At 36.5% G+C, this 25,831-nt stretch overlaps 1 protein-coding gene across 4 annotated transcripts in view; it reads left to right on the forward strand.

Moving 5' to 3' along the window:
* MAP3K1 (mitogen-activated protein kinase kinase kinase 1) overlaps positions 1–25,831 on the forward strand; it is a 77,876-nt gene that overhangs the window by 37,649 nt on the left and 14,396 nt on the right. For all 4 annotated transcript variants that reach the window (XR_007148047.1, XM_047839998.1, XM_047839874.1 and 1 more), the window contains exons 2-10: positions 8,025–8,175; positions 10,800–11,000; positions 14,779–14,979; positions 15,344–15,460; positions 15,777–15,925; positions 19,966–20,087; positions 20,693–20,774; positions 20,889–21,072; positions 23,367–23,645. Coding sequence is in view for 3 of the 4 variants with exons in the window: in XM_047839998.1 (XP_047695954.1) it covers positions 8,025–8,175; positions 10,800–11,000; positions 14,779–14,979; positions 15,344–15,460; positions 15,777–15,925; positions 19,966–20,087; positions 20,693–20,774; positions 20,889–21,072; positions 23,367–23,645 (1,486 nt within the window). In the remaining variant the exon portion in view is untranslated. The remainder of the gene's footprint in view (positions 1–8,024; positions 8,176–10,799; positions 11,001–14,778; positions 14,980–15,343; positions 15,461–15,776; positions 15,926–19,965; positions 20,088–20,692; positions 20,775–20,888; positions 21,073–23,366; positions 23,646–25,831) is intronic.

Here is a 25,831-nt window from a genome sequence, read left to right on the forward strand (position 1 = left end):
AGTGACAGTTTGGTTGAAACTAATCCATGAGGTCAGATAAACTGATTTTTGTTTATTTTTAGCATATATTTAGCATATATTTTTAGCATTTTTGGAATAATTTATAAATATGAATCCATCAGAATCACTAAGGTGGTATTAAACTGCTTATAATCATTGTTGACAATAAGTTGTATTACTGTCTTTGATCTTTGGCCTCCATATTATTTAACTCTTGATGTTACCAGAATACGGGCTTTTTGAAAGTGAGATTCTGTGCCTGTATCACTCAAAGGACTAAATAAGATTTGTACAATACTAGAAATAGCTGTCTCCCCCCATAAAGACTTTCTTTTTTAATATTTATTTATTTATTTTGAGAGAAAGAGCACAAGCAGGGGAGGGGCAGAGAGAGAAGGAGAGAATCCCAAGCAGGCTTCATGCTATCAGCACAGAACCTGTTGTGGGACTTGAACCCACGAACAGTGAGATCATGACCTGAGCTGAAATCAGAGTCAGATGCTTAACTGAGCCACCCAGGTGGGGCCCCCCTCCCCCACAAAGACTTCTGATAGAAAGTCTACATAATATAAAACTGGTTATATCATGGTCATACCCACATTAACAAATCAGTAGGGGGGGTTGGTGCCTGGGTGGCTCAGTTGGTTAAGCATCCAACTCTTTTTTTTTAATGTTTACTTATTTTTGAGAGAGAGAGTGAGCAAGTGCATGCAACTGAGTAGGGAAGGGTCAGAGAGAGATGGAGACACAGAATCCGAAGCAGGCTCCAGGCTCTGAGCTGTGAGCACAGAGCCCGACATGGAGCTTGAACTCACGAATCATGAGGTCATGACTGGAGCCAAAGTCAGACACTTAACTGACTGAGCCACCCAAGTGCCCCAAGCATCCAACTCTTGATTTTGGCTCAGGTCATGATCTTGTGGTTCCTGAGTTCGAGCCCCACGTTGGCCTCTGCATTGACCGTGCAGAGCCTATTTAGGATTCTCTCTCTCCCCCTCTCCCTGCTTCTCTCCTGCTCCCTCTCTCTCTCAAAATAAATAAATAAACCAAAAAAATAAATAAATAAATCAGTAGACCTTTGTTGTGACAAAGGTTTATTCTGTATAGAAAAAAAAAAGCAATTGCCTATTTCTTGTTGTAAATCAGTAGGACTTGTGCCATCATTCTCAGGTTCATATATTACTGAACATAACTTGAGTAAAATCTTTTGGGGACTAATTTTCATAACATGAGCCATTTTTATGTATTATTTCTTATGTAAAATTAGATATGTTATAAATGCTGGAAGATGGAAAAAAAAAAAAAGACAGAAAGGTTGGACTGGCCATTGATTTTGATCTTTCCTGCTCAGTAGCAGCCCACATCTCTCGAGAAATTATCTCATGGGAAAATAGAGCTGTTACAGATATTTTGGCCTCATATCTTGGTCAACAAATTTTAAGCACTTGTAATCATTTTCTTTTTGCCCTATAGGATATAAGAGACTGTGGAATCATTCATATGTGGCTTTAAATCCTGTATTCTTCACATATAGACTTTATCACCTTGGAGATGTTACTTAACCTCCTTGGCTTTTTATTTTTGTTTTTGTTTTTTTGCCAATGGGATAATAAAAGTTCCATGTCTTGGGAATTGACTGAGGTGACCCATGTGGAACTGTTAGCGCAGTGCCCTGTCGATGTTAAGGGATTGTTAGCCTCTTTTGTTAGCCATATGCTTCACCAGACTCTCTCCCCAGTCTTACCTAAGTCATTCCTTCTCCTGACCTTTACTTGGAAACTTAAATTTTAAGGGTCCCACAACAGACTAGTTTTGTTTTGGAAGGGGGTTCTTCCCTTACTCTCCTCTCCCCTTGGTAATAAAATCTGTGGGTTTTAGCATAAGAATTCCTACTCTTATGGGAACTTCCCAAGCGGACCTCAGTTGTGTGGCTCTTAATTGTGCCTGTCCCAAATAATTCAGTGTATTTCCAGGGTTCTGTGAGATTCCTTGGATACTGAAAGAATGAAGATTCTTTCTATATAAAGTTATCCATAATGTGAACTGTTTGACAATCTTCATATATACTAAAGTTAAACCCCTTAATTTCCAGAAAGGTTTCATATGATCATTATACACTCCTATTACAGTGAAATGCTCTATTAATGAAGAGAATTAATGAGCTTTTAAATTCTTAGTCACCATTGTAAAAACTTGTTTAAACTTCTTTGAATTCTTATCAAATAGATAAATAGCACAGATACCTGGCGTTGACTCATTGTAAAAACAAAATCAGAATTGACAGTGACCTGCCATAGCAGTCAGAGTCAGATTGACCAAGGTCTGAATCCTGGTCCTGCTCCTTATATATTGTCTGACCCCAGGCTTGTAAGCCTGTCTCTCCAAGCCTCAGATGGTAATGACCTCATGTGGTTACTGGGAGGGTGAAGTACCTGTAAATATATATAAAGCACCTAACACCTTGCCTGTCATGTAACATTAACTTTTTCTATTATGATGTAAGTCTGGCCATTACTTCTCCATATTACTAGTTGACTATCATATTTCCATGCTAAAAATGAACTATTTAAGAAATAGCTTTTAAAAATTATAGTTAACTTGGTAGGATTCTATTTTTGAGTGTTTTCGAATATCCTCTGTGTGCCAGAGCAATGAGCTGTGTTAGTGCTGTAGTCAGACTCTTTGGGGAGGCAGGGAAGAGAGAGATTATGGGGTTTATTTCAGTACAATGTAAAAAGGACCCATGAAGTTTCCTCCATTGCAGCGAACACATGCAGTCTCTGGAGAACTTGGTTATTCACCACCCAGGGAAGTGTAAAAATAGCTCTTATCGGGTAACAGCATATCAGGGGACCCAGGTACAACTCTCATGTTTATTTTCATTGCTTCTTTCCGTCCTTCCATCGCTGACCTCATCTTCCTTCTAATTTCTCTTTGCTCTCCCTTATTTTGTCTCACTGTTCCTAGTTACTGCTTTTTTGTCTATTTTGGTGCAATTCTTCCTACAGTGATACATCCATGTATCTTGCAAACTCCCACAGTGGGCAGATCTGGTTAAAATATAACAATACCATCTAGTATAGAGGGTCTTTGGATGAGGGCAAATTATTGCACTGGCCAACTGTGACTGTTGGAGGGATTCACGTTTATAAACCATAGTGCCCCTGAGCATCAGACACTACCTTCAGAAGGGGAGGTGGCTATGACTAGATAGGTGCCCTGGCTTCGAGTTGGGTGCCTTTTGTGGCTTGTCCAGGACATTTGCCTGGATACAAAAATGAGTATGATGTTGCGGTCTGTCCCAGAAGAGCTCCTAGTGTGGTGAGGGAAGCAGATACTTAAACCAATACTGGACTTTATGCTGTATAATTAATATTAACATGGTGGGAGGGAGTGGCAACTGCTGTAGAGTGGGAGTAGGAAGTTCTTGATGAAGGCATGTAAGATGATAGGGTGGTTCTTTCAGGAGAAAAAAACCATCTGCAGTAGCAGAGAGGTATGAAATATCTTGGTGTACTTAAGAGAGTATTGAGAAGAGGGCAGTGACTAGTATTTAAGGGGCTCCTGGAAGAGGGTCTATATATGATACCAGTGAGGTCAGAGAGTCAGAAGCAGAAATAGGAAAAAATCATCTAGAAGTTAAGGGAGAGGACATCTATAAGAGTGACAGTCCATTTAATAATAGCTGGTACTTGGGGCGCCTGGGTGGCGCAGTCAGTTAAGCGTCCGACTTCAGCCAGGTCACGATCTCACGGTCCGTGAGTTCGAGCCCCGCGTCAGGCTCTGGGCTGATGGCTCAGAGCCTGGAGCCTGTTTCCGATTCTGTGTCTCCCTCTCTCTCTGCCCCTCCCCCGTTCATGCTCTGTCTTTCTCTGTCCCAAAAATAAATAAATGTTGAAAAAAAAATTAAAAAAAAAAAAATAATAATAGCTGGTACCGTGGGAGGTCAGATAAAGAAAGGACCAAATGGCTTCATTAAGAAGGGGCCACTGAACCATTTCATTTATTAGCAGGTAAATTCTGTCTCTAGAAAGAGACTAGAACAAGAAGCCTAACCTCAGAAGAGAAAGGTTCTCTGACACTCTAGATTGATCACAAATTTATTCTGAGGAATGTTTAGAACCAAAAAAAGCAAGAAACCTCATGTTTTCTAAATAAACAGGAAAGGAAGATAAAGCTTAATCTGTAACAGTGTTTAAGATTCTCATATTTGTCTGGCTAAAATTTCATTTATTTTTAAAGTCTTCAAAATACTTTCCCAAAATACATTATGTTTGTTTTGTCAAAGAGTCAGAAATATACAAGCTATTACTTTAGATAAAATAACAGGTATTGGTTGTAGGTACTAGGTCAAAAATAACTCTCCAGAACACTCTTGTTTAACCAAAATGAATTAGAGGCCCTCTAATCTCCTGGTGATTTAGCAACTATCTGTTTAGATTAGTTTGCGGGTTTAAGATTAAGATTTAATATTAATATTATTATAGCTATAATGTTAATTGGATAAGATGACACATGACTTCTCTATCCATACACACATGATTTTTTTCCTAGTCAGTAGAATTAGGATTTACTGTATATTTCAGTGAAGCTAAGATCCCATTGGTTGTAAATGGAACCATTATTTTATATAAACCCTGCCATAAATTACAACATTTGATTGTAAGAGGCATTCAGATTTCAGAGATACTAAAATGTGAAAAATACACATTTTATAATTAATGATATATAATTATTATTTATGAAGACATTAGAATATTTTGGTTTATATTTACAGATTAATTTAGGAACAAAAAAAATTGCTCTACTAAATAACATCTAAACTGCAACTGTAGTCTTAATTAAAAAGAGAACTATAAAAAGAATAACATGAGTAGTCATTAAATTTTAAAACTAGGAAGGTTCTTAGGGCTGTCAAAGATGTTAATACATGATTATTCATTTAATATATGCTTTGATACCTGTCATAAGCCAGACATTGTTAGATGTTGTATATATAATGATGGATAAAACACTGGTCCCTGCCTTCATAGAGTTTATAGTTCTTGATGGGGGGTCGGGAAATAGGTTTGCAAATTGCAATGAGTACTTTAAAGGTAAAGTACAGTGCTGTCAAAGAATGGAACAAGGTGGGGGTGGTGCCTGGGTGGCCTAGTCAGTTGAGCATCCAGCTTCGGCTTAGGTCATGATCTCCTGATTGGTGAGTTTGAGCCCCACATCGGGCTTTCTGCTGTCAGCACAGACCCAGCTTCAGATCTTCTGTCCCCCTCTCTTTTTGCCCTTTCCCCACTCACACTCTCTTGTCTCAAAGTTAAATAAACATTAAGGGGCACCTGGGTGGCTCAGTGGGTTGAGTGTCCAACTTTGGCTCAGGTCATGATCTCGGATTCATGGGTTCAAGCCCTGCATCAGCCTTTGTGCTAACAGCTCTGCAAAAGTCTGTCTGTGCAAAAGTCATGAGCAGGAAAGATGTTGGAATTTTTTAGACAGTGAAAGAAACACAAGGGTAGGGTAGAGGTCTAGGTGATTTTCAGTTGAGATAAGACCACATGGTGCATAGCCACAGTGGACCTTTTAAACATTTTAGTCTAAGCCCAGGGGCAAACCACTGGAGGGTTTTAATAGAGGAAGTGACCCTGGCTGCTCTGTGAAACCTGGACTGGAGTAAGATTCAAAGTGAAGAAGCCCCCTTAGGAGTCTGTTAGTACAGACCAGCTAAGATGGCAACTTGACCTGAGGGATTGTGAATGGAAGATACATTTTCTTGAAGATAATTTGCCAGTATTATCAGGAATCTTAAATTTGTGTATGGTCTGACCCAGCACTTCCATTTCACTCCCTTGTTCTGAAGAAACAGATGTATGTAAAAGTTGAACTACTAGTTTGCTCATTCCCTATTATTTATTGAGAAATTGGTTTAAATAATTACAGTATTTTCAAACAAGCAAAAAGGAAAGAGGCAACTCATGCCAACTTTAAGGAGACCACATCTTCCAGGAAGAGGTGTTTAGACAGGGAGAGTCTTCTGGTGGGTTCCTGGGAGAGAGACACTGAAAATACAGAATGGAGAAGAGATACTCCTAAAACAAATGTGGGGGAGGAGAGACATTTAGGACCAAAGGGAAGATAAGCTCTCTTGTCTGGGAGTGCAGGAGCTTCTGGTGTAAAATGTACTGCAGTTCTGCCATGTGACTTATTTTTTGAGAACTAGCCTGGGAACCTAGCCACGCCTTGCAACGTTGTTACTGGAGGGGAAAGTGTTTGCTTTTCAAACTAGAGAATTGTAAGTGAATTTTTGGTATGCAGTCACCCCATAAATTGAGTTGCCTGTAAATCTGAGCTTCCCTGGGTAAGTAGTAACTGAACAGGATGAAATTTTGTGAAAACGTTTCTCTATCCCTGCCTTTTCCTTCCCTTAGCCCTCCCCACCCCCTACTCTCTCACTCTCCTCTCCTTTTCTTCTTTCTTGTTCCTTCCCTTTCTTTCCTCTCTTCCTTTCCCTCTCCTCCCTCCTTCTCTAGTCTTCTCTTATATACCCCAAAAGTTGTATTTTATAGTATAATCAGAGCAGGAAAAACAGCCAGGCACTTCTAAGTAAATAAAAGAATCTCCTTCCTTTCCTTCCTTCCTTCCTTTACCTTTTTTCTTCTCAGGTAGCCTCTTTTTTTTTTGACAGCTTTTTTACACCATGTGATGGAAATACTCTACTACATGCTCTTAATGCCGATTTGCAAGTTTTCAACTGTTTTGTACTCTTTGCATTCTTAAAACTCTCTAGACCAATCTCTGCACAGGGATGTTTAACTTGTTGATTTTCACTCCCCTCCAGAATTGATGCTTTAGGAAAACCAGTTAACCATTTACTTTCTAGTGCTTATTTAGTTTTAAGTTTTGGTGGTTCTCTGAAGATACTGCTGCTCTGTGGTTGTAATTATCTGGAAAATTCCTAGAGGAGTTTGCATTTCACTTTTTAGTAAGCTTGCAGTTATCATCTCTGGTATTTCCTTGAGTATTTCCTTTTCCTATCTATGTAGAAAAATCAGTTCTGTAGCTTTATAGAATTTCCAAAATAGTTATTGAACTTAGCTTATTAGTATTTTTTAAATTGTTACTTCTCCCAGAGTGCAAATGCTTTAACTGTTTCCTTATGAATCAGGTTTTAAAATCCATGCATATGTATATTGTATCTGTTGTGTATATCTGCATGTGGATATAAGTGTATTTGAAATTAGTGGATGCTTTACCTATTAAAGGCTAAATAATTTTAGAAGCCTTTTAGGATTAATTTTCAAAAATTACTAGCTTACAGATTATTTTATTCTGATAACTCCACAGTATTTTATGGAGTAAAGGTCACATGTTTCTACCAATTTTTACATTTTATATATGGAGTGTCCCCAATACTTGATGTGGAAATAATGTTACAAGAATACAAATCTAATCATTTAGGCTTTGAACAAATATTGTGAGATCATAGAAGATGTGGTTAGGTTTCACTTAGCTTATTAAATATTGATTTAGCTTTTTTCGGAAAATGAGAATATCCACCAGATTCTATCTATATTTACTTAAATTATTGGAAATCCTTAAGTTATTGGAAATCCTAGAGTAGTAAAATGCTCTTCTAAATATTTGTCTGTTAAATACTTCAAGTATGTGAGAGTGGTATAAATGGAAGCAGTGCAGTCTTCATGAATGTGTTTCTTAATGCAGTACTTAATGTCTTGGGATCCATTTTGTTAACTACCTATAAACAAAGGTCTGTGTTAGTAGTATTAGTAAGCCTGCACCTTCTAAATAGAACTTTTCTTTTTAAAGGCATTATTATACTCACATTACCATACAACATTGAAAAACAGAGTATGTACGATTCACAGTGACACTTTCTTTCATACTTGGCTTAAATCATTTGAGGTTTTAGGAGTTACCTTTTTAGTTACATGTCCACTGAAAATATAAAATACTATTTATTCTTGGAAATTTTTTATATACTAATCTCCTTCTTATTGCTCCCTCCATTTTAGTCGCGAGATGGAGAATAAAGAAACTCTCAAGGGGTTGCATAAGATGGACGATCGCCCAGAAGAACGAATGATCAGGGAGAAACTGAAGGCAACCTGTATGCCAGCCTGGAAACACGAGTGGCTGGAGAGAAGAAATAGGAGGGGCCCTGTGGTAAGTGTCTGTTTACCTGCCATAAGGAAGAAAGCATAGGAAGAGATGGGAAATTAAGCATAAGTAGATCCTCTTGTAAGCTTTTTTTTTTCTTCTTGATTTTAAGTGCAGTTATTTGATTTGCTTACCATTCTAGCCACTTGGAATAAAACATAGCTAAAACTATGCTCATTAAGCACCTTAAATTGTTCTAGAAACTGAACTGGTTGGATTGGGTAGCTAATGCTTAAAGCAACACTGCCCCCTACTGTCAGTGTCTAAAATCCTTTTGGTAGAGATTTATACTGTATTTTAAGAAAGAAAAGCAATTTTTCTAATCTTCTCTCTCTAAGATAGGATCCAAAGATCTGAGTTCCGAAATCATCCTGGAAAGCAAAAACTGAATAGCCTCATAGAGTTTGAGGTAAATTTAAAAGATGCCCAGGGTTTGAGGAAAGAAACCTAGATTACTAGGATTAGGAGAGAACGTCATACTCCATCTTTTGCCATGGTTATTCTCTTTTAAGGTATACAAGTACTATGAAATGTGCTTCTCATTCTTACAAAGGAGGTAGACCTCAATTGTTAAGTGATCCCGTATCAGCCTGTATCGGCAAGTTTTTTGTTCTTTATAAACAAAGATAAGTTAAGATTGATTAGGTTTGGGGTAGGCAAAGGGATGGCGGGCATAATCATAAAAGTTATTGGGCAAGCTACTCACCTGACATTTGAAACCCTTGACCTTTACCCTTGCCAAATGACCAGCTAGCTCTCCATTCATCCCACTTGCCTATTTAAGTTCAAATTGAAATTAATTAAATGTAAATAAAGTAAAAATTTAGTTCCTCAGCCACATAGCCATATTTCAAGTGCTTGATAGCCACATAGACATCCCTCATCATTGTGTTGTCTTGCACGTTCTACCTACTGGTGTTTACCCATGGAGCCAATATAGAATATATTTAATTGTCCCTTTATCTACCAGCTTTTTAAGCTGTGTTACTCATGAGTCCTTTCCTTTCCAGCTGAGCTTCCACATTTCTTCCATTTGTTTTTCATAGGAAGTAGTATGGTGAGAACCCCTCACTGTTTTAGTAATCATGTCAGAGGATAAAGATGAAAAAATCAGGAATTTATCTTAGAAAAGCGAAAGTTCTATTGAAATAACTTATAGAAGGGAGTAAATTTCTACCCAGTTACTACAAAGAACTTTTGAGTAGGTAAAGCCATTTGAATGTGTTGCTTTCTGGAGCTCGTTGTGCTAGTGGAGAGTCTAAATCTTTTGAGAATGCCATAAAGCAGAAATTACAACTTTTTAAAAAGAAGCCAATAAAGCCAATCCTTTATTACATATAAACTAAAGACATTCCATTTTCTAAGACGAAATTTTGGTTTTTCTCACTGTCCCCTTTCTGGCAAATCCTTAAATACAAGACAGAGCTAAAGAGGGAAGAGATGTGTGGAATAAGACATGTGACACGTAGTCCTTAGCTCAGTTATACTACCCTGTATGTTACAGTTTACAGATTTCATATTACCCTTAAGTTTATAGTCTACTTGGGAAATCTGATTGTGTTTATTGTGTCTTATATAAATTACATCAGATCCTTCTTGAAATATAAGTGAGGTATAAATATCTCCAGTTGTGAAAATGCAACTTATAAATAAAAATAAAGGCATGAAATACCACAGAACAGTTTGTGAGTATACACCAAATGTGTGGAGTGGGCAGAAAGCAATGATGACTTAGAAGAAAAATGTCAGGCTGACAGAGTTAAGGGCACTTTTGTTAAAGGTAGGATTTTAACCGAGCCTTAAAAGATGGGTGTTTTCACCAGGTGAAGGTATGCTACCTGGTATGCTGCAGGCTAGAGATGTGGATTAGAAGGGAGAGTGGGAGTGAGAGTGCAGGACAAGGCCAGGTTAGGCGTGTGTGGTAGGCACAGCAGCTGGCTAGTAAAACAGTAGAAGAGTAGTGGAAGGAAGGCGGGGATGGTTGGCTAAGGCTACAGTGTATGGCCTTTTGGTCATAGCTAGATTAGGTCTGTTGAGAAATAGCAGGTTTTATAGCCTGCATTTGTGCTTGAGAGATTGATCTTTTAAATATCTAGCTTCTTTTGGTGATTCTGAAATATATGTCTAAACTGTTGTAACATAACATTGCAAAAAAAAGGCAAAATGGCTTTGTATCAATTAGACTATTTGGGCATATAAATTACTCCCATTATTGTTTTCAAGATCCTGCATTTTCTCAATAGAAATGAAAAAACATCTACTTTAATCTAGTTGAATAAGTTAACTGTAGAAGGTATAAGTGCTTATTTTTCACATTTGTTTACTAACCTGTGATTGTTGATTTTTAATGTTAAGTGATTTAGGGCACATAATAACAGATAATGCTAAATTTCTAAAATTACATAATAACATTTTAACTAGTGATAAAGCCTACGTTAATGAAATTTGTGGGTAAAAAGTCTTACATTTATATCATTTGAAGTAAGACTAAACAAAAGTTGATATGTTGTCTGTTATATTTGTATAATATTGTGTGATGAAAAACTTGAGTTCATCTCTTAGTCTGTTGTGTTCAAATTTACTTATTTTTTATATTTTTAAGTAATGAGAATATTGGAATTTTAATTTAGGTGGTAAAACCAATCCCTATTAAAGGAGACGGTTCTGAAACTCACAGCTTGGCAGCTGAGTCTCCAGGAGAAAGCCAGGCAAGCACCGCTTCACCAGCTCCCAAGGGCCGCCGCAGTCCTTCTCCCGGCAGCTCCCCGGCGGGCCGCACAGTGAAATCTGAATCTCCAGGAGTGAGGAGAAAGAGAGTCTCCCCCGTACCTGTAAGTTAATGTTTCAACAAGCATGTTAAGTTTCTACAATTTTTAGATTCATCTGTAACACAGAAAATATTGCTAGACATCTGTTAAAGCAGCACTTCTCAAAGTGTGGTCCACAAGCCCTACGTTGGGGGAAGAGGGAAGGTCCTGGGACCTTTTCTGTGGATCTGTTAATTCAAAGCAAATTTGGTAATAAAACTGAGATGTTATTTGCCCCTTTCATTGCATTAACATTTAAATTAGTGGGTAAAGCTGCTGGTGCATTCACCTGAATTAAAGCTGTGACAATAGAAAATGTATTCTTCACTTGGGTATTTGGCATTTTCCTTAAGACTAGTTAAGTGAAGGAAGGAACTTGAAGGAAGGCAATGGAAATGTTTTTTCACCAGTGGTAAAATTTGAGATTTCAAGCAAAAATTAGAATTTTGGAAAACTATCTACCACTGTCAGCTTGACAGTTTCCCAATCCTTAAAAGAATTTTCTAATGAGATCAGTGATTTTATCAACTGTGATTTTTTTTTCCATATATATCGCACAGTGAAATGTGTGAACATTTGAGAGATCTGCATAACTTAGTGAACCAGTATTTTCCCAATGACCAGTGCATGATGAAACAAAACCATCCTTAGGTAAATGATCCATTCAAATTATGTGAGATATACCATCTGGATTTTAATGTGTAACAGTAGGAAAAGTTTGTTGGTGTGGTTTCAGATTCCATATCAGTCTCCTTTAAGAAACCACTTCTTTGGAGTAGTATCAAAAAAGAGTGTTCATAATTATTGTCTTTTACAATACCTTTTCTATTTTAAATCAGACATCAAAGAGATTTACAAAATGATAGGTGCTAACTTCCAGAGAGAAAATGAAAGAATGAGACCTCTAGTGGCAAAATGCAAGTTAAAATTGACTTTCTAAACTTGAAGAGCAAATGAGTGAATGGTAGAATGATTAAGGTCATGCCTACCAAGGGGAGATTTGCATATAAATCCTTCCAGAAGTAAATTTTAAGTGAATCTTTTCACATTAAAGCCCAAGATACCTACCAGTATTTATTGGCTTTATGTTGACACACCTTTAAATGAGCTATTAAAAAAAAACACAAAACTTAAAATAAGAACAATCATGAATCTGCAAATTAGGTGGAGCTCAGCAAGAGTGACTTCTGTCTGTTCCTCATGGCATCTGTGGAAGTTAGAATATCCAAAATGCTTCCTTACTCCCATATCTGGTGTTTCAGCTGGGATGCTAGAACAGTTGGGGGCTGCTGACATCTCTTTCGTTCTCACAGCACAGCACCAGGTGTTTCAAGGTAAGAGAGAACATGAAACATATTTTCTCTCACAGTCCTAAGAGGGAATCCACCCTGCTGACATCTGCTCTTGGACTTCTAACCTCTGAAACTGTGAAACAAATTTCTGTTAAGCCAAAAAAAAAGTGTATCAGGAGGGCAAGTCCAGTGTGGAAGTTCTTTTAAAGCTGCCTTATTTCCTAATGCCTTATTGCCCAAAAGTAGTTACATGCCAGTTGCAAACCCAGAATCAATGTGGTGGGGGACTCCACAAGGGTGCAAGTACTGGGCAGTGTGGTTCATAGGAGCCATCAAAGTAAAAGTCTACCACGAGTACATACAAATTACATTTTCCCTGCCCTCTCCCACTTTAGGATAGATGTCAAAGTTACCCCTCATTTAACAGCAACTTAGCATTTCATTATCTGGATAAATCATAGTTTAATGAACTTCATACTAATGGACATTTATATTCCTTCTTCACTTTCATTACTAAAAAAAAGTATGCAAACATACTTTTTAGGCATACATCATTTTGCACATCTGTGAGCAAATCCATAGTATGAATACTTAGGTCATATAACATGTACACGTGTACTTGTTTTTTTTTTAATAACTGCCTATTAAAAAATAATGGCTGTATTGAGATATAATTCCTATACAGTACAGTTTACCTGTTTAAGTTATATAGTTCCTTGGTTTTGGTCTACTCAGAGTTATAGCCATCACAGCAGTCAACTTTAAAACATTTTCATCACCCCAGAAACCCCAGACCAATGAGCAGTCTATCCTCAGCCCTAGGCAACCATTAATGTACTTTCTGACTCTATATATAATTTGCCTTTTCTGGTCATTACATATACAGTAAATGGAGTCATGCAGTATATGTGGTCTTTTGTGACTGGCTTCTTTCACACAGCATAATATAAGTTGTATCCATACTCTCTTTGTTTTAGTTTTGTTTTCCCCCACAAACTGTGTTTACTTAGTGTGTGCATTGGGCACCTGGGTGGCTCAGTCAGTTAAGCATCCGACTTCAGCTCAGGCCATGATCTCAGTATTCATGAGTTCAAGCCCCACATTGGTCTCTCTGCTGTCAGCAGCATGGAGCCTGCTTCAGATCCCCTATTCCCCACTCACTCTTGCCCTCCCCTGCTCCCACTCTCAAAAATAAATAAACATTAAAAAAATTTTTTTAAATTATCAGTGTGTGAAATTTTGCCATGTGCATCATATTTTAACACAAAGTATTAGTTGTGCCATATCATTCTTCCTCTTTTTTGTTGTTTAACATTCAAAACTAATTTCTGATACACCCACTTCTCTTTATGTTTAAAAGTACTCCATTTTTTTTTAAGTTTATTTATTTTGAGAAAGAGCAAGAAAGAGCTGGGAAAGGGCAGAGAGAGAAGGAAAGAGAGCGAACCCCAAGCAGGCTCCACACTGTCACTGTGGTTACAGGGCTCAAATTCACGAACTGCAAGATGATGACCTGAGCTGAAATGAAGAGTCAGATGCTTAACTGAGCCACCAGGCACCCCAGAAGTACTATATTTTTAAGTTATAGAAGATAACATTCTTTTGTGTGGATATACACATTTGGCTTAACCATTCATCAGTTGATGGACATTTGGGTTACTTCCACTCTTTGGTTATTATATATAATGCTGTTGTGAACATGTGTATATGAATCTTTGGGTGGACGTAACTTTTCACTTCTCTTGGGTTTATACCTAGAAGTGGAATTGCCGGGTCATGTTTTCCATAGGAGCTGTACCATTTTATTTCCCTACCAGCACGGTTCTAATGCTTCGTGTTCTCACCAACATTTATTATCTTTAACGATTAAATTAGGTGTCAAAAAGAATTAGAATTCCCACTGACCACTGATGGAAAGACCAAGTTCTAGGGGAATCATTGAGGTAGAATGAGAGTGGTATATGTCACCCTTACCACAGGAGAAGTTTTATCAGCCTTGGTGAGATGTCTTAATCTGGGGAAAGTCACTTGCCATTAGTTCTCTACAGACTGCACCATGGGAGGAATTGCATGGCAGCATTTATATGCTCTTGCAAAAGAGGATTTGGTAACACCTTAAGTGGAAGTGAGGAAACTGGATATTTAATTTTTATCACTAGAAACAAGTCATTGTGCTTGCTTCTAAGTGAATTTTTATGCTTTCCATCTTGGTTTACATAATACTCTTCAAAGAACTCAAATATTTACAATTTGTAAAATTATCACATGGTTGTCTCACTTGGCCAGATATTTATCATTATTTATAGGGATGACTGTGATTTTAGAAGTTTCTTTGTGATGAGTATGTCAAATAAAAGCATTTGCAATATGCATTTTGTCCCATTATATTTGGGGGCATTTTTTCAGAATATAAAATGCCACATGGCCATCTGATACGACCTTTTTTTTAAGGTAAGTGTTTCTTATCAAGAAGTAAGCAATTTACCTAATACAAAAACAATGTTGTGAAGTTTCAGAGCGGGAGAATCACACCACCTAGAAGAGCCCCTTCCCCGGATGGCTTCTCACCATACAGCCCTGAGGAGACAAACCGCCGTGTAAACAAAGTCATGCGGGCCAGGCTGTACTTACTGCAACAAATAGGACCCAACTCTTTCCTGATTGGAGGAGATAGCCCAGACAATAAATACCGGGTGTTTATTGGGCCTCAGGTAGGATCTTTCACCATTCTACAGTTTATTAGTATCTGTTCTTCTTAAGTTTAGATGACTTATTTCTCTTCAGTAAACTAAAGTGAGTTTAAAAAATATTTTGGGCTGATAAACATTTTTATTTAATGTATTTGTGAAGGTTTTGACTTGAGAATACAGATTTGATCTATTTAATAAATTAACCAAAAATAAGAGATTAGTTCATACATAGATTTTTCTTGCATATCCTTATATATCTTACATAAGAATAATGAAGCAGATAGAAACTTTGTTAAACTTGGAAATATAAAAAAAAGTGATCATCTTAGGAATTCTAATAGAGCTAGAGATTTGTTAACCCATAAGTTCTCTTTTAACTCTCTAGAACTGCAGCTGTGGACGTGGAACATTTTGTATCCATCTGTTATTTGTTATGCTCCGGGTGTTTCAACTAGAACCTTCAGACCCAATGTTATGGAGAAAAACTTTAAAGAATTTTGAGGTAATTTTTAATAAGTACCTTAGAGTAAAATTGTTAATAAATTTTTACGGCTCATTCCTGACACTTCTCCATGTGGAGTCATTTTGAAGTTATAAAGACACAGAAGAATTATTTGAGCCTTATCTCTTATAACCTATTGACTTTTTCCTCCAGACTGAAAAGAATGTGAACACTGACCTGCTGTTATTTTGAAGCTCTTAAATTGGCTTTGTGAAAAACTTACGAAATAAAAGACAAATAATTCAACCTCTATAGAATTCTTTATATGTTATTATGGCATGAATATCATTGTTACTGTTTTTTTTTTCAATGTTAGGTTGAAAGTTTGTTCCAGAAATATCACAGTAGGCGTAGCTCAAGGATCAAAGCTCCATCTCGTAACACCATCCAGAAGTTTGTTTCACGCATGTCAAATTCTCATACATTGTCATCATCTAGTACTTCTACATCTAGTTCAGAAAACAGGTTAGTACTATTTAAGGAATTAAAAGCATTAATCTAGTGTTACTTTTTAATTTTAGAGTTAATTTTTTATACCTACTTGTTAAGCTGCTCTAAAGTAATTGACCTATTGAACCTTGGCTTTGAAGTTAAAATCAAGGGTAAACAACATAGATCATCTGAGCATGTGTGTGTATACACACATATATATGCATATATATATGTGGACTTCTTGTCCTGAAAAACCACACTGTTGAAAAATGGCACCTTAAATATCAGAATATAGTAGAGTCATTTCACAAGAAAAATCAAGTGGCAAGTATAAATATAAGTGGCTACTGTTTATCAGTCATTACTTTGTGCCAAGCATCTAATACGTTGTCTTATTCTGTTCATAGGCCAACCTCATTAGGTAGGTTTTATCACTCTTTTGCAGATAATGAAGGTGCAGCACTGTGTAAAAAATATGTCTATAGTTTTATTAACAAATTATATATAAGGCAAATGGTTTTCCAAAATCACTTTGAAATGCAGGATCTCTAAATTGTATGACATCACTACTTCTTTCATAGATCTTTTCAGGGAATCCTCATTACAGGCTGTTTTACTTGTGAGAGCCCAAGGATACTCTTGGAAACAGACTAATCAATTGTAATTAAGAGATACAGTAGCCATTAATCACAATTATTATTTAAAATCTACGGCACTTTCACTAAAAAAAAATTAAAAAAAAAAAAAAAGGGGGGCGCCTGGGTGGCTCAGTCGGTTAAGCGTCCGACTTCAGCTCAGGTCATGATCTCACGGTCCGTGAGTTTGAGCCCCGCGTCGGGCTCTGTGCTGACAGCTCAGAGCCTGGAGCCTGCTTCATATTCTCTGTCTCCCTCTCTCTCTGACCCTCCACCGTTCATGCTCTGTCTCTCTCTGTCTCAAAAATAAATAAACATTAAAAAAAAATTAAAAAAAAAAAATCTATGGCACTTCTCAAACTTTTTCATTGCCTAGCTGATAAGAATGAACATACAATAATACTGAAGGATATAGCCTAAAATGACCAGTGTGAAAAATTTTTCAAGTCTCTAGTATTATAAAAATTCTTGTCAGTTATCTTTCTTTTCCAAGTTCCTTATTGGGTTTAATGTAAAAATGAGTTTTTTAAATCACTCCAGAAAAGAGTGCTGCTTTTCTTAAAAGGGCACCTCCTATGTGTTCCTGAGGCACCTGTTTGAGAAGCACGGGTCTAAGTGATTAAATCCCATCTTCATCCATCAGTTTTTTACATATTGTAACTACTTCAAAATTCACAAATGGAAAGTAATCAGATCAAGGGATTTGTGAAAAATGGAGAGACCAGTTTTTTCACCTATAGGAAAAGTAAATGTTTGAATTTCCTTATTTTTGGTTAAATGAATTTGTTTTAGAATCATAGAGTTTTACAAGCTTTTTGGGAATTAGAGATTTCTAGTTTATGTGGTTCCATGATAAGTGAAGCCAAAAGAGGTCATGCCACTCAGGTGAGCAAAGGCAGAACCAGAACCTCAGCATCTTGACTTTTAGTTCAGAACTCTTTCTCTTACTACTTATCTCTTCTAAATAGATGAAAAGAATGAATTTTATTTCTCAAGCTTCCTGACCCAAACTTATTCTGGACCCTTTCTCCTTTTGGTTGACATTCCTGTAGCTTTTTATTTTGGAAAAAATAAAAAATGTTTAAAACCAGGTAGCCAAAGTTAAGTTAGAAAGTTTCTCTCTAAAATAAACAAAGGTACCTTCCAAATATGGGCTGGCTATACTATGGATATTAATTCATTTGGATTAATGTATCCATGCAGAGAAACCACAGAAGCTATAATCTAGATTTTACTGAGATTATACTGTGTTGCTAAGTAGGTTATGTTTCACGTAATCACAAATTTTTATATCTAAAGACTAAAATAAAAAGAAACTTATCTGGAAACCTGATTGCATTGTATTAATTTTAAATTATATAAGAAACAGTAAAAAAACAATTAGGACAATTGGAATATACTTTAAAAACTTTACCAAAAAAATTAAAGCTGCAAACAGGAACCTAAGGTCCCAGTACATAAGTGGGCAAAGGGCATGAAGACAGTATTGACACAAGAATTCATAGGGCGCCTGGGTGGCTCAGTTGGTTAAGCGTCCTGACTCTTGATTTCAGCTCAGTTCATGATCTCATAGTTCTTGAGGTCAGGCCCCATGTTGGGGTCTGCACTGACAGTATGGAGCATGCTTGGGATTCTCTCTCTTTTTTCAAAATAAGTAAATAAACTTAAAAAAAAAATTGAAACAAACATGAAAATGGTTTAGTTAACCTGATAACTAAGAAAATGGTCATTAAAAAAAAAAAAGGTATCAAATTTATTTAGAGACTTTGTAATGAAGACCATTCAGTTCTTGTGTAAGGATTTGCTTCACTGTATGTCAAGTGCTATATAGCCTTTCTGGAAAAAAAAAAAAAAATGTGATTTTTTAAATGTTTGTATTTGTTGATCCAGTAAATGTACCTTTTTTTAAGAAAAAAATTTTAATCTGAGAAATGCACAAGATTTATATATATGACTGTCACAGTATTGTGAAAAATTGAGAATAGCTTAAACATGGAGCAAGGGAGTGGTTAAAGTATACCCATATTAGGAATAGTTCATGCAGCCGTTAAAATTATGCTTCTGAAGAATACTGAATGGCATGAAACAAAATCTAGGTTGTAATGCTGTATGTCATGCATGAACCCAATTTTTATATATATAAAGGGTATTATGGGTACATACATACTATAATGACCAAAAATTTTAATGGTTATCAGTAAGTGGCATTATTACACTTTTTTATACTTTAAATACTTTGGGCTTTAAGGTTCACTGGGTCTCTGTCACAACTACTCATCTCTGCCCTTGTAGCTGAAAAACCCATAGAAGATATGTGAATGAATGGGGATGGCTGTGTTAAAAAAAAAACTTTGTTTACAAAAGCTGGCACAGGCTAATTTGATCCCCTTGTAGTATGCTAATATCTGCTCTCTACTCACATGACTTGACTCCTGAAAAAACTGCTAAAGAAAAGAAAATCAGAAATGTAGAAGTGGGCACAAAGAGGTTTCTACTTATTTCTTAAAATGTGAAAATACGGAAACAACTTTTGTCCAACAATAAATAAGTGCTTATGTAGTTAGATCTATCTACTCAGTGGAAAATGATGCCACCATTAAATTTTTACTATGTATGTGAAGAGTTTAATAACAAGTAGAATATGAAATTGTACATCTCTATAGATAAATGATCTAAGTAATGTTTACAAAATATATACTGTAAAAAGATGAGCAGAAAAATTCCAGGATGGAATTTTTTTTTAAGTCAGAAAAGCATTTCAGTAGTAAGTTATACTTGCAGTGGGACTGAATTGTGGAATTTTTTTTTTCTAAATCTTTTGAGTAAGCTAATTTTGGTGTAATTTGAAAAGTTACTTGAGCTGGGATCATCTTTGCCATTAATATTTTTATTATAGATTGTTGTATAAATAATTTCTCCAGTATTTGTTAATTTTTGTCATTGCTGCATGCATATTTTGACAGCATTTCCCCACTCCATGTAGCTCCATAATTATGAAAAGAGATAAAGAAAAGGGGCAGATAGTCAGGAGGGAGAGAGACTAGTAAGTATGCCTTCACCTGAGGAATCATGCATCCTGACTTTGCTAGACCTGTTTAGCTTTCAGGAACGTTTTTTAGAAAACTGTTACTTTACTATCACTCATTCAGACCAGTTTTTCAGGAACAGCAGAATCTGGGGGCTACATGGGTCTCTTAAGATTATAGTTTATATACTGAATTGTACTCATAGCAAGGAAAGCTTAACTCAAAATCGTATTTAAAGTTACTCTACTAATTAATAGGAAAAATAAATTTCTCAAATAGTTGTATGTAAGATTTCCTAACAAGAATTTCTATTTTTTCATATTGTAAAGAATCCAAAACTGTTTTTAGCTATGCCATTAATTCTGTATTATATTCTTTTCTGTTTAATGCTTTCATTTCCCCTTCCTTACAGTATCAAAGATGAGGAGGAACAGATGTGTCCTATTTGCTTGTTGGGCATGCTTGATGAAGAAAGTCTTACTGTGTGTGAAGACGGCTGCAGGAACAAGCTGCATCACCACTGCATGTCAATCTGTATGTGGCTCTTTCCTCCCCCTGCTCACTCAGAATAGTTGCTCTATGATCCAGCTATATTATTTAGGATTTTAACATGACTTTTGTGGAGACTAGGGAGAGAAGAAAATAAGTATATCTAGGCCCTTAGGTAAAGTTTTCAATGAATTGGAGTTTAGGATCCTTTAAGAGATGAGCTGTGTGAGCAAAGAAATGTAACATAGTGTGATACATGTAGTAATGGAAGGAGTGCACAGAATTAGAAACATGATTCTGGTCTTGAAGTGTACATGGAGGTGAAGAGGTAGAAGACCTGGGCAGGCATGACAGGGTAACATCAAAGCAAGTTTGAAATAACATTACCAGGTAATCAAGTGGGCAGAATGTTTTGAAAAATAGTTAGCAAAATACATGTTGTAACTAAAAAAACAGCATTTGCAAGAGGTATGTGCATCAGAATAAAATTTAACCTACTGTGTTTGCCTGCTTCTAGGTAAATAGATCAGGTTGTTTTTTGAGGTTCTTTCAATATAAACCTATACTAGCCACTAGCAACAATTATTATATATAACTACTTAATGTTAAGCATTTATATTTTTGTAAAGTTCTTCCCTTTAATTTTTCAGGGGCAGAAGAATGTAGAAGAAATAGAGAACCTTTAATATGTCCCCTTTGTAGGTCTAAATGGAGATCTCACGATTTCTACAGGTAACAGTTTTGAATTAATGATTTGGACGTATCTAATAAAAAGTTAAAATGTTCCCTAAATGTTATTTAAATCTGTTAATTATTTTTAACAAGATTTTGTTAATTTTCAATTAGCCATGAGTTGTCAAGCCCTGTGGATTCCCCTTCTTCCCTGCGAGCTGCACAGCAGCAAACCATACAGCAGCAGCCTTTGGCTGGATCACAACGAAGGAGTCAGGAGAGCAATTTTAACCTTACTCATTATGGAACTCAGCAGATTCCTCCTGCTTACAAAGATTTAGCTGAGCCATGGATTCAGGTAAATGGTTCTTGTTCTTCATTTCTCAAATAAACCTTTATAGACCACTTAATGTAGTTGTCTCCCAGTTGTTTATAGTTTAAGAAAATACTTTTACTTTGCCTCCATCATGACTCTTACTCGATGGAAATTTCTACCTTTGGTGTTAATACTATGCTGCTTATTATAAAGCTTAAATTTCAAAAATTTTTGGAGCCTCACCGCCCATCTCTAGAACCATCAGACATTAAGGATTATCCAAGGATAGGCATTAGACCCCTTCAGTGCTAACTTATTCAAATGTTTAATCCCATTCCTACTATTTCTCATTTCTGTATCTTCATGGCATATATATAATAGCTGCTTAATAATTGCTGAGTGGTTGAAAAAAAATGTATGATATTTGCCTTATATTAGTCATTTTTATTTGTAAGGGCAGTTCCTATTCCTTTATTTTCTCTTTGGATGAAATAATTTTTTCTTCCTTAATCAGAATTTCTACTGGTTGTTTGCTTGGATTCTAGTGATTTTTCTTTGTTATTTTAGTCCATGATATTTAAAAATGTAGAATCCCAGGGATGCCTGGGTGGCTCAGTCAGGTAAGTGTCCAACTCTTGATTTTGGCGCAGGTCATGACCTCATGGTTCATGGGATCCGGCCCCGTGTTGAATTCCACGCAAAGCATGGAGCCTGCTTAAGATTGTCTTTCCCTCTGCCCCTCTCCCTACCTCGTTCACTCTCTCTGTAAAATATGAATGAATGAATGAACGAATGAATCCCAAACCAATATCTCCAGTAGATAAGTGAAGTAAAATACTTTCAGTAATCTGTTAAGTTCTGTTTAACTGTTAAATTTGTCAATGGACACACTAACTCATTCAGTTTATATGTCATTAGGATTTATTTCCTTTTTCTTTTCATGACCACTATAGTCCTGCAGCTTTTGTAACTCTTCTCAGCATGTAATCAACCTATCATGAATCTAATAAAATTTCCAAACTTAATAAAACATACCTTATTTTAACTGGTTCATTAATGATATTTAACATAGGTCCTCACCTATAAATCCTCAGGAGAACTCTCAAATTGATACTGAGCTATTGGATGCTATTCTTTCAAGGCAGTGGTCTAGTGTATTTTGTTTAAGCTTTAGGTTGCACTTAATGTTATCTATTCCTAGTTTTTTACTAAGAATATAAGACAGAATTAAGACTTTGATCATAGTATGCTTTTTAACAGTGAGTGCCAGGCATATAATAATTTAACTATATTCTAGTTAATTTATTCTCCTTTATTAACTTAAAACATCTATAAATAAGTCATTTGTTTTCCCCAAAATGGTGTTTATTCATCTCTAAAATTTCAAAAATTTTCATATGATAAATTTTCTTAGGTATTAAGTTTACTTTTAGTTAATTGTCCCATAATGTCAAGACCATGTACTCTTTCCGTTATTTAGGGACTCTGGCTTTGCAGACATGGTAATGATGTGTTGTTTTTGTTTTTTTTTTTTTTTGAGAGAGAGAGCAAGAGTGCAAGCAGGGAAGGGGCAGAGGAAGAAGGACAGAGAATCCTAAGCGAGCTCCACACCCAGTGCAGAGCCTGACATGGGGCTCTATCTCACCACCGTGAGATCATGACCTGAGCCAATATCAAGAGTCAGCAGCTTAATTGACTGAGCCACCCAGGCGTCCCAACATGCACTTTAATTATAGGCATATCATTATCCTTTGCTGATTTGAACACAGAGTTTTTTTTTTTTTCTTTTAGCTTTAGATTTTTCCACTCCATTCATTATAGTTCCATCTAATTTTGCTGAGTATTTTTTTTCTTTTACCTTTTTCTACAAGACAGAAATCACATTAAAAGCTTTTGATTTACCACTGTCATCTGTAGGAGAAATACTCTGTATCCCTTGGATAGTCCAGTGCCTGTTTTGATTTGGCTTTATCTTCAGTTTTTTCTCTGTAACTAACATAATATGAATTCAGAGTTGGGGTTCTTCACAGTTTTTTTTTCTTTGGTAAGCATAAGAGTACAGAAATGTATAAATATCCATCTAATTACTTAATGGAGTTCACTCTTAATTTTATTTGAGCTAATAAATGTTAAGGGCTTTTGATAATTACCAGTTAAACTTGGGTATTAAATTCCTCCTTAGGATTTTTAAGTGGCTAGACATATTTGAACCTGCGTAGATTGATAGAGACTTAAGATTAATGTCCGCAATTTTTCAAAAATCATGCTTATTTCCAAATACTTTAGGTTTATTGGTTTTCCTTCACATTAAATTCATTGTGTTTTTTTGATTATAGGTATTTGGAATGGAACTCGTTGGCTGCTTATTTTCTAGAAACTGGAATGTAAGAGAGATGGCTCTCAGGCGTCTTTCCCATGATGTTAGTGGGGCTCTGCTATTGGCAAATGGGGAGAGCACTGGAAATTCTGGGAGCAATGGTAGAAGCAGCCCGAGTGCTGGAGCCACCAGTGGGTCTTCCCAGACCAGTATCTCAGGAGACGTGGTAGAGGCATGCTGCAACGTTTTATCAATGGTCTGTGCTGACCCTGTCTACAAAGTGTACGTTGCTGCTTTAGTAAGTAGCTTTATTATATAACCAAAGCATTATGGTTGTGGGTTTTTTTTTAAGCTTGTAGATATCATCCTTAAAATCCAGTAAAACTACTTTACCTGATTTAATTTTGGAAAATTCAAGTTTTTATTCCATAATCCCAGGAATTACAATTTTCCATTTAATCTCTTCATTTGGATTTTACTTGTTTTAATCTATTCAAGTTTTATTATATACTGTTGCCTTTTCTCCTCTAAGACAACAGTGTCTTGCTCTTCATATCTTTACATTTTCCTTACACCTTACATATGATCAGATTAAAAATGTTCTTAATGGATAGCAAGTGATCAAAGCTACTTAGATTTTTTTGAAAATTTGCCATTAGTTACACATTAAGGAGAACTGATTGTTAATATTGTATGTAAATTCAGGATTCTTTTCACAGAGGAAGGTTCTAGGACACAGATGATTCAGTTTTTCTAATTTAACCTATTGGAAGTTGTGTTTCATAAATGAGATGAAATAAAGAGCTTGTTTCATTTGTAATTTTGGAGGCTATTTGACTTTTTTCATTCTGAGTATACATAACTTTAGAACAGTTTCTCAACCTCAGCACTATTGACACTGAGCCAGATAATTATTTGTTGGGGGCAAGGGTGCTGTCTTGTGCACTGTAGGAGGTGTAGGAGCAACCCTGACCTCTCTCTACTGAATACCCATAACACACCTCTCTTACCCCTCCTCCCCATCATGACAACCCAGAATGTCTCCAGGCATTGCTGAGTGTCCCCGGAGGGGACAGAGAGAGACACAGCATGAACGGGGGAGGGGCAGAGAGAGAGAGGGAGACACAGAGTCGGAAACAGGCTCCAGGCTCTGAGCCATCAGCCCAGAGCCCGACGCGGGGCTCGAACTCACAGACCACGAGATCGTGACCTGGCTGAAGTCGGACGCTTAACCGACTGCGCCACCCAGGCGCCCCTTCAGAATAATTCTTACCTAGCCAGTTTCAAAACTCATTAATCCCTCTGCTTCCACTTTTTTTCTAATCATCCTATAACACCTATGCCTAATAAATCTTCTTTTTGAGAGGTAGTATAGCCTGATGGTTATGAACATGAACATGAATTTGGAGTCAGAACTGAGTGACCTCATAATTTATCATCCTAACTAGGATACTTAATCTGCTAGTTCAACTGGGACTAGCATAGGTAATCTGGACATAAGGTTAAGATTATAGAGACCTTGATTCAAATTCTGGTTCTTCCACTGGCTAGCATTGTGATTTTAGGACTCTTTAATTTCAGGTTTCTCACCTATAAGGAAAATACTACCTCTTAGGTTTGAAATGAGATTATGTAAAACCTCTAATCATAATGTCTGGAACATCGAACATTGACTATACAGTAGCCATCAGTATTCCTTAAAGACCACTTTGATTATTCCCCAGCTTAGAAACCTTTAGGTGTTTCTGTTGCTTTAGCAGCATTTCCAAAAGTATATTCCATGGAAGTTTGGCAGGATTATGAAAACTTCCCTTGAAGACAGAGTTCTTTGTTCAGTTGAAATTGATAAGCAATGAATTACACAAATTAAATGAGTTGTTCACTGAAGGCTTCTAGGAACCTTCAGTAAGCTAATGTACATTGGAAATCTATGAGATCAAGGAGTAGGATGCATTATTTCCCAAATATTTCTTACCTTGGTCTATTTTTTCAAGTAGAATATTCAGGGACCAGCATAACATAAAGACCAATGTTCTTGGCCCAACTTTTAACCTCCTTCTTCTTACTGTTATCTAACACAAACCTTCAGACATACTTGACTATTCAATAGACTGCCTGTCTGGTTGTTGCTTAAGTTCAGATGGTTTCCCATCTAGTTAGTGAGCTGTAGAGGGAAGGGACTCAGAATCATACTATATTCTGATTCCTCTATAATTACTTAGTGCGCCAAGCATAAGGCAGGCAGAAGTGGTTCCTTCCCTTAAAGCTCTCCCTCCCCTCTGTCCTCCTTTTTCTTCCTCTCCCTCGCCATACCTAATTCTTTGCTGAACCTTTGGAGAGTTAATTTGTAGGCATCATGACATGGTATTTCACCTCATATACTTTAGCATATATCTCTTGAGAACAAATACATTCTTCTGTTCCAGCAATGTTCTTTACAGCTAAGCTGCAGACTTTCTTCAGTTTTTACCAGTTTTTCCATAA

This window comes from Prionailurus viverrinus, chromosome A1 (assembly GCF_022837055.1).
Source record: "Prionailurus viverrinus isolate Anna chromosome A1, UM_Priviv_1.0, whole genome shotgun sequence".
In the NCBI taxonomy this organism is placed as follows: Eukaryota; Metazoa; Chordata; class Mammalia; order Carnivora; family Felidae; genus Prionailurus; species Prionailurus viverrinus.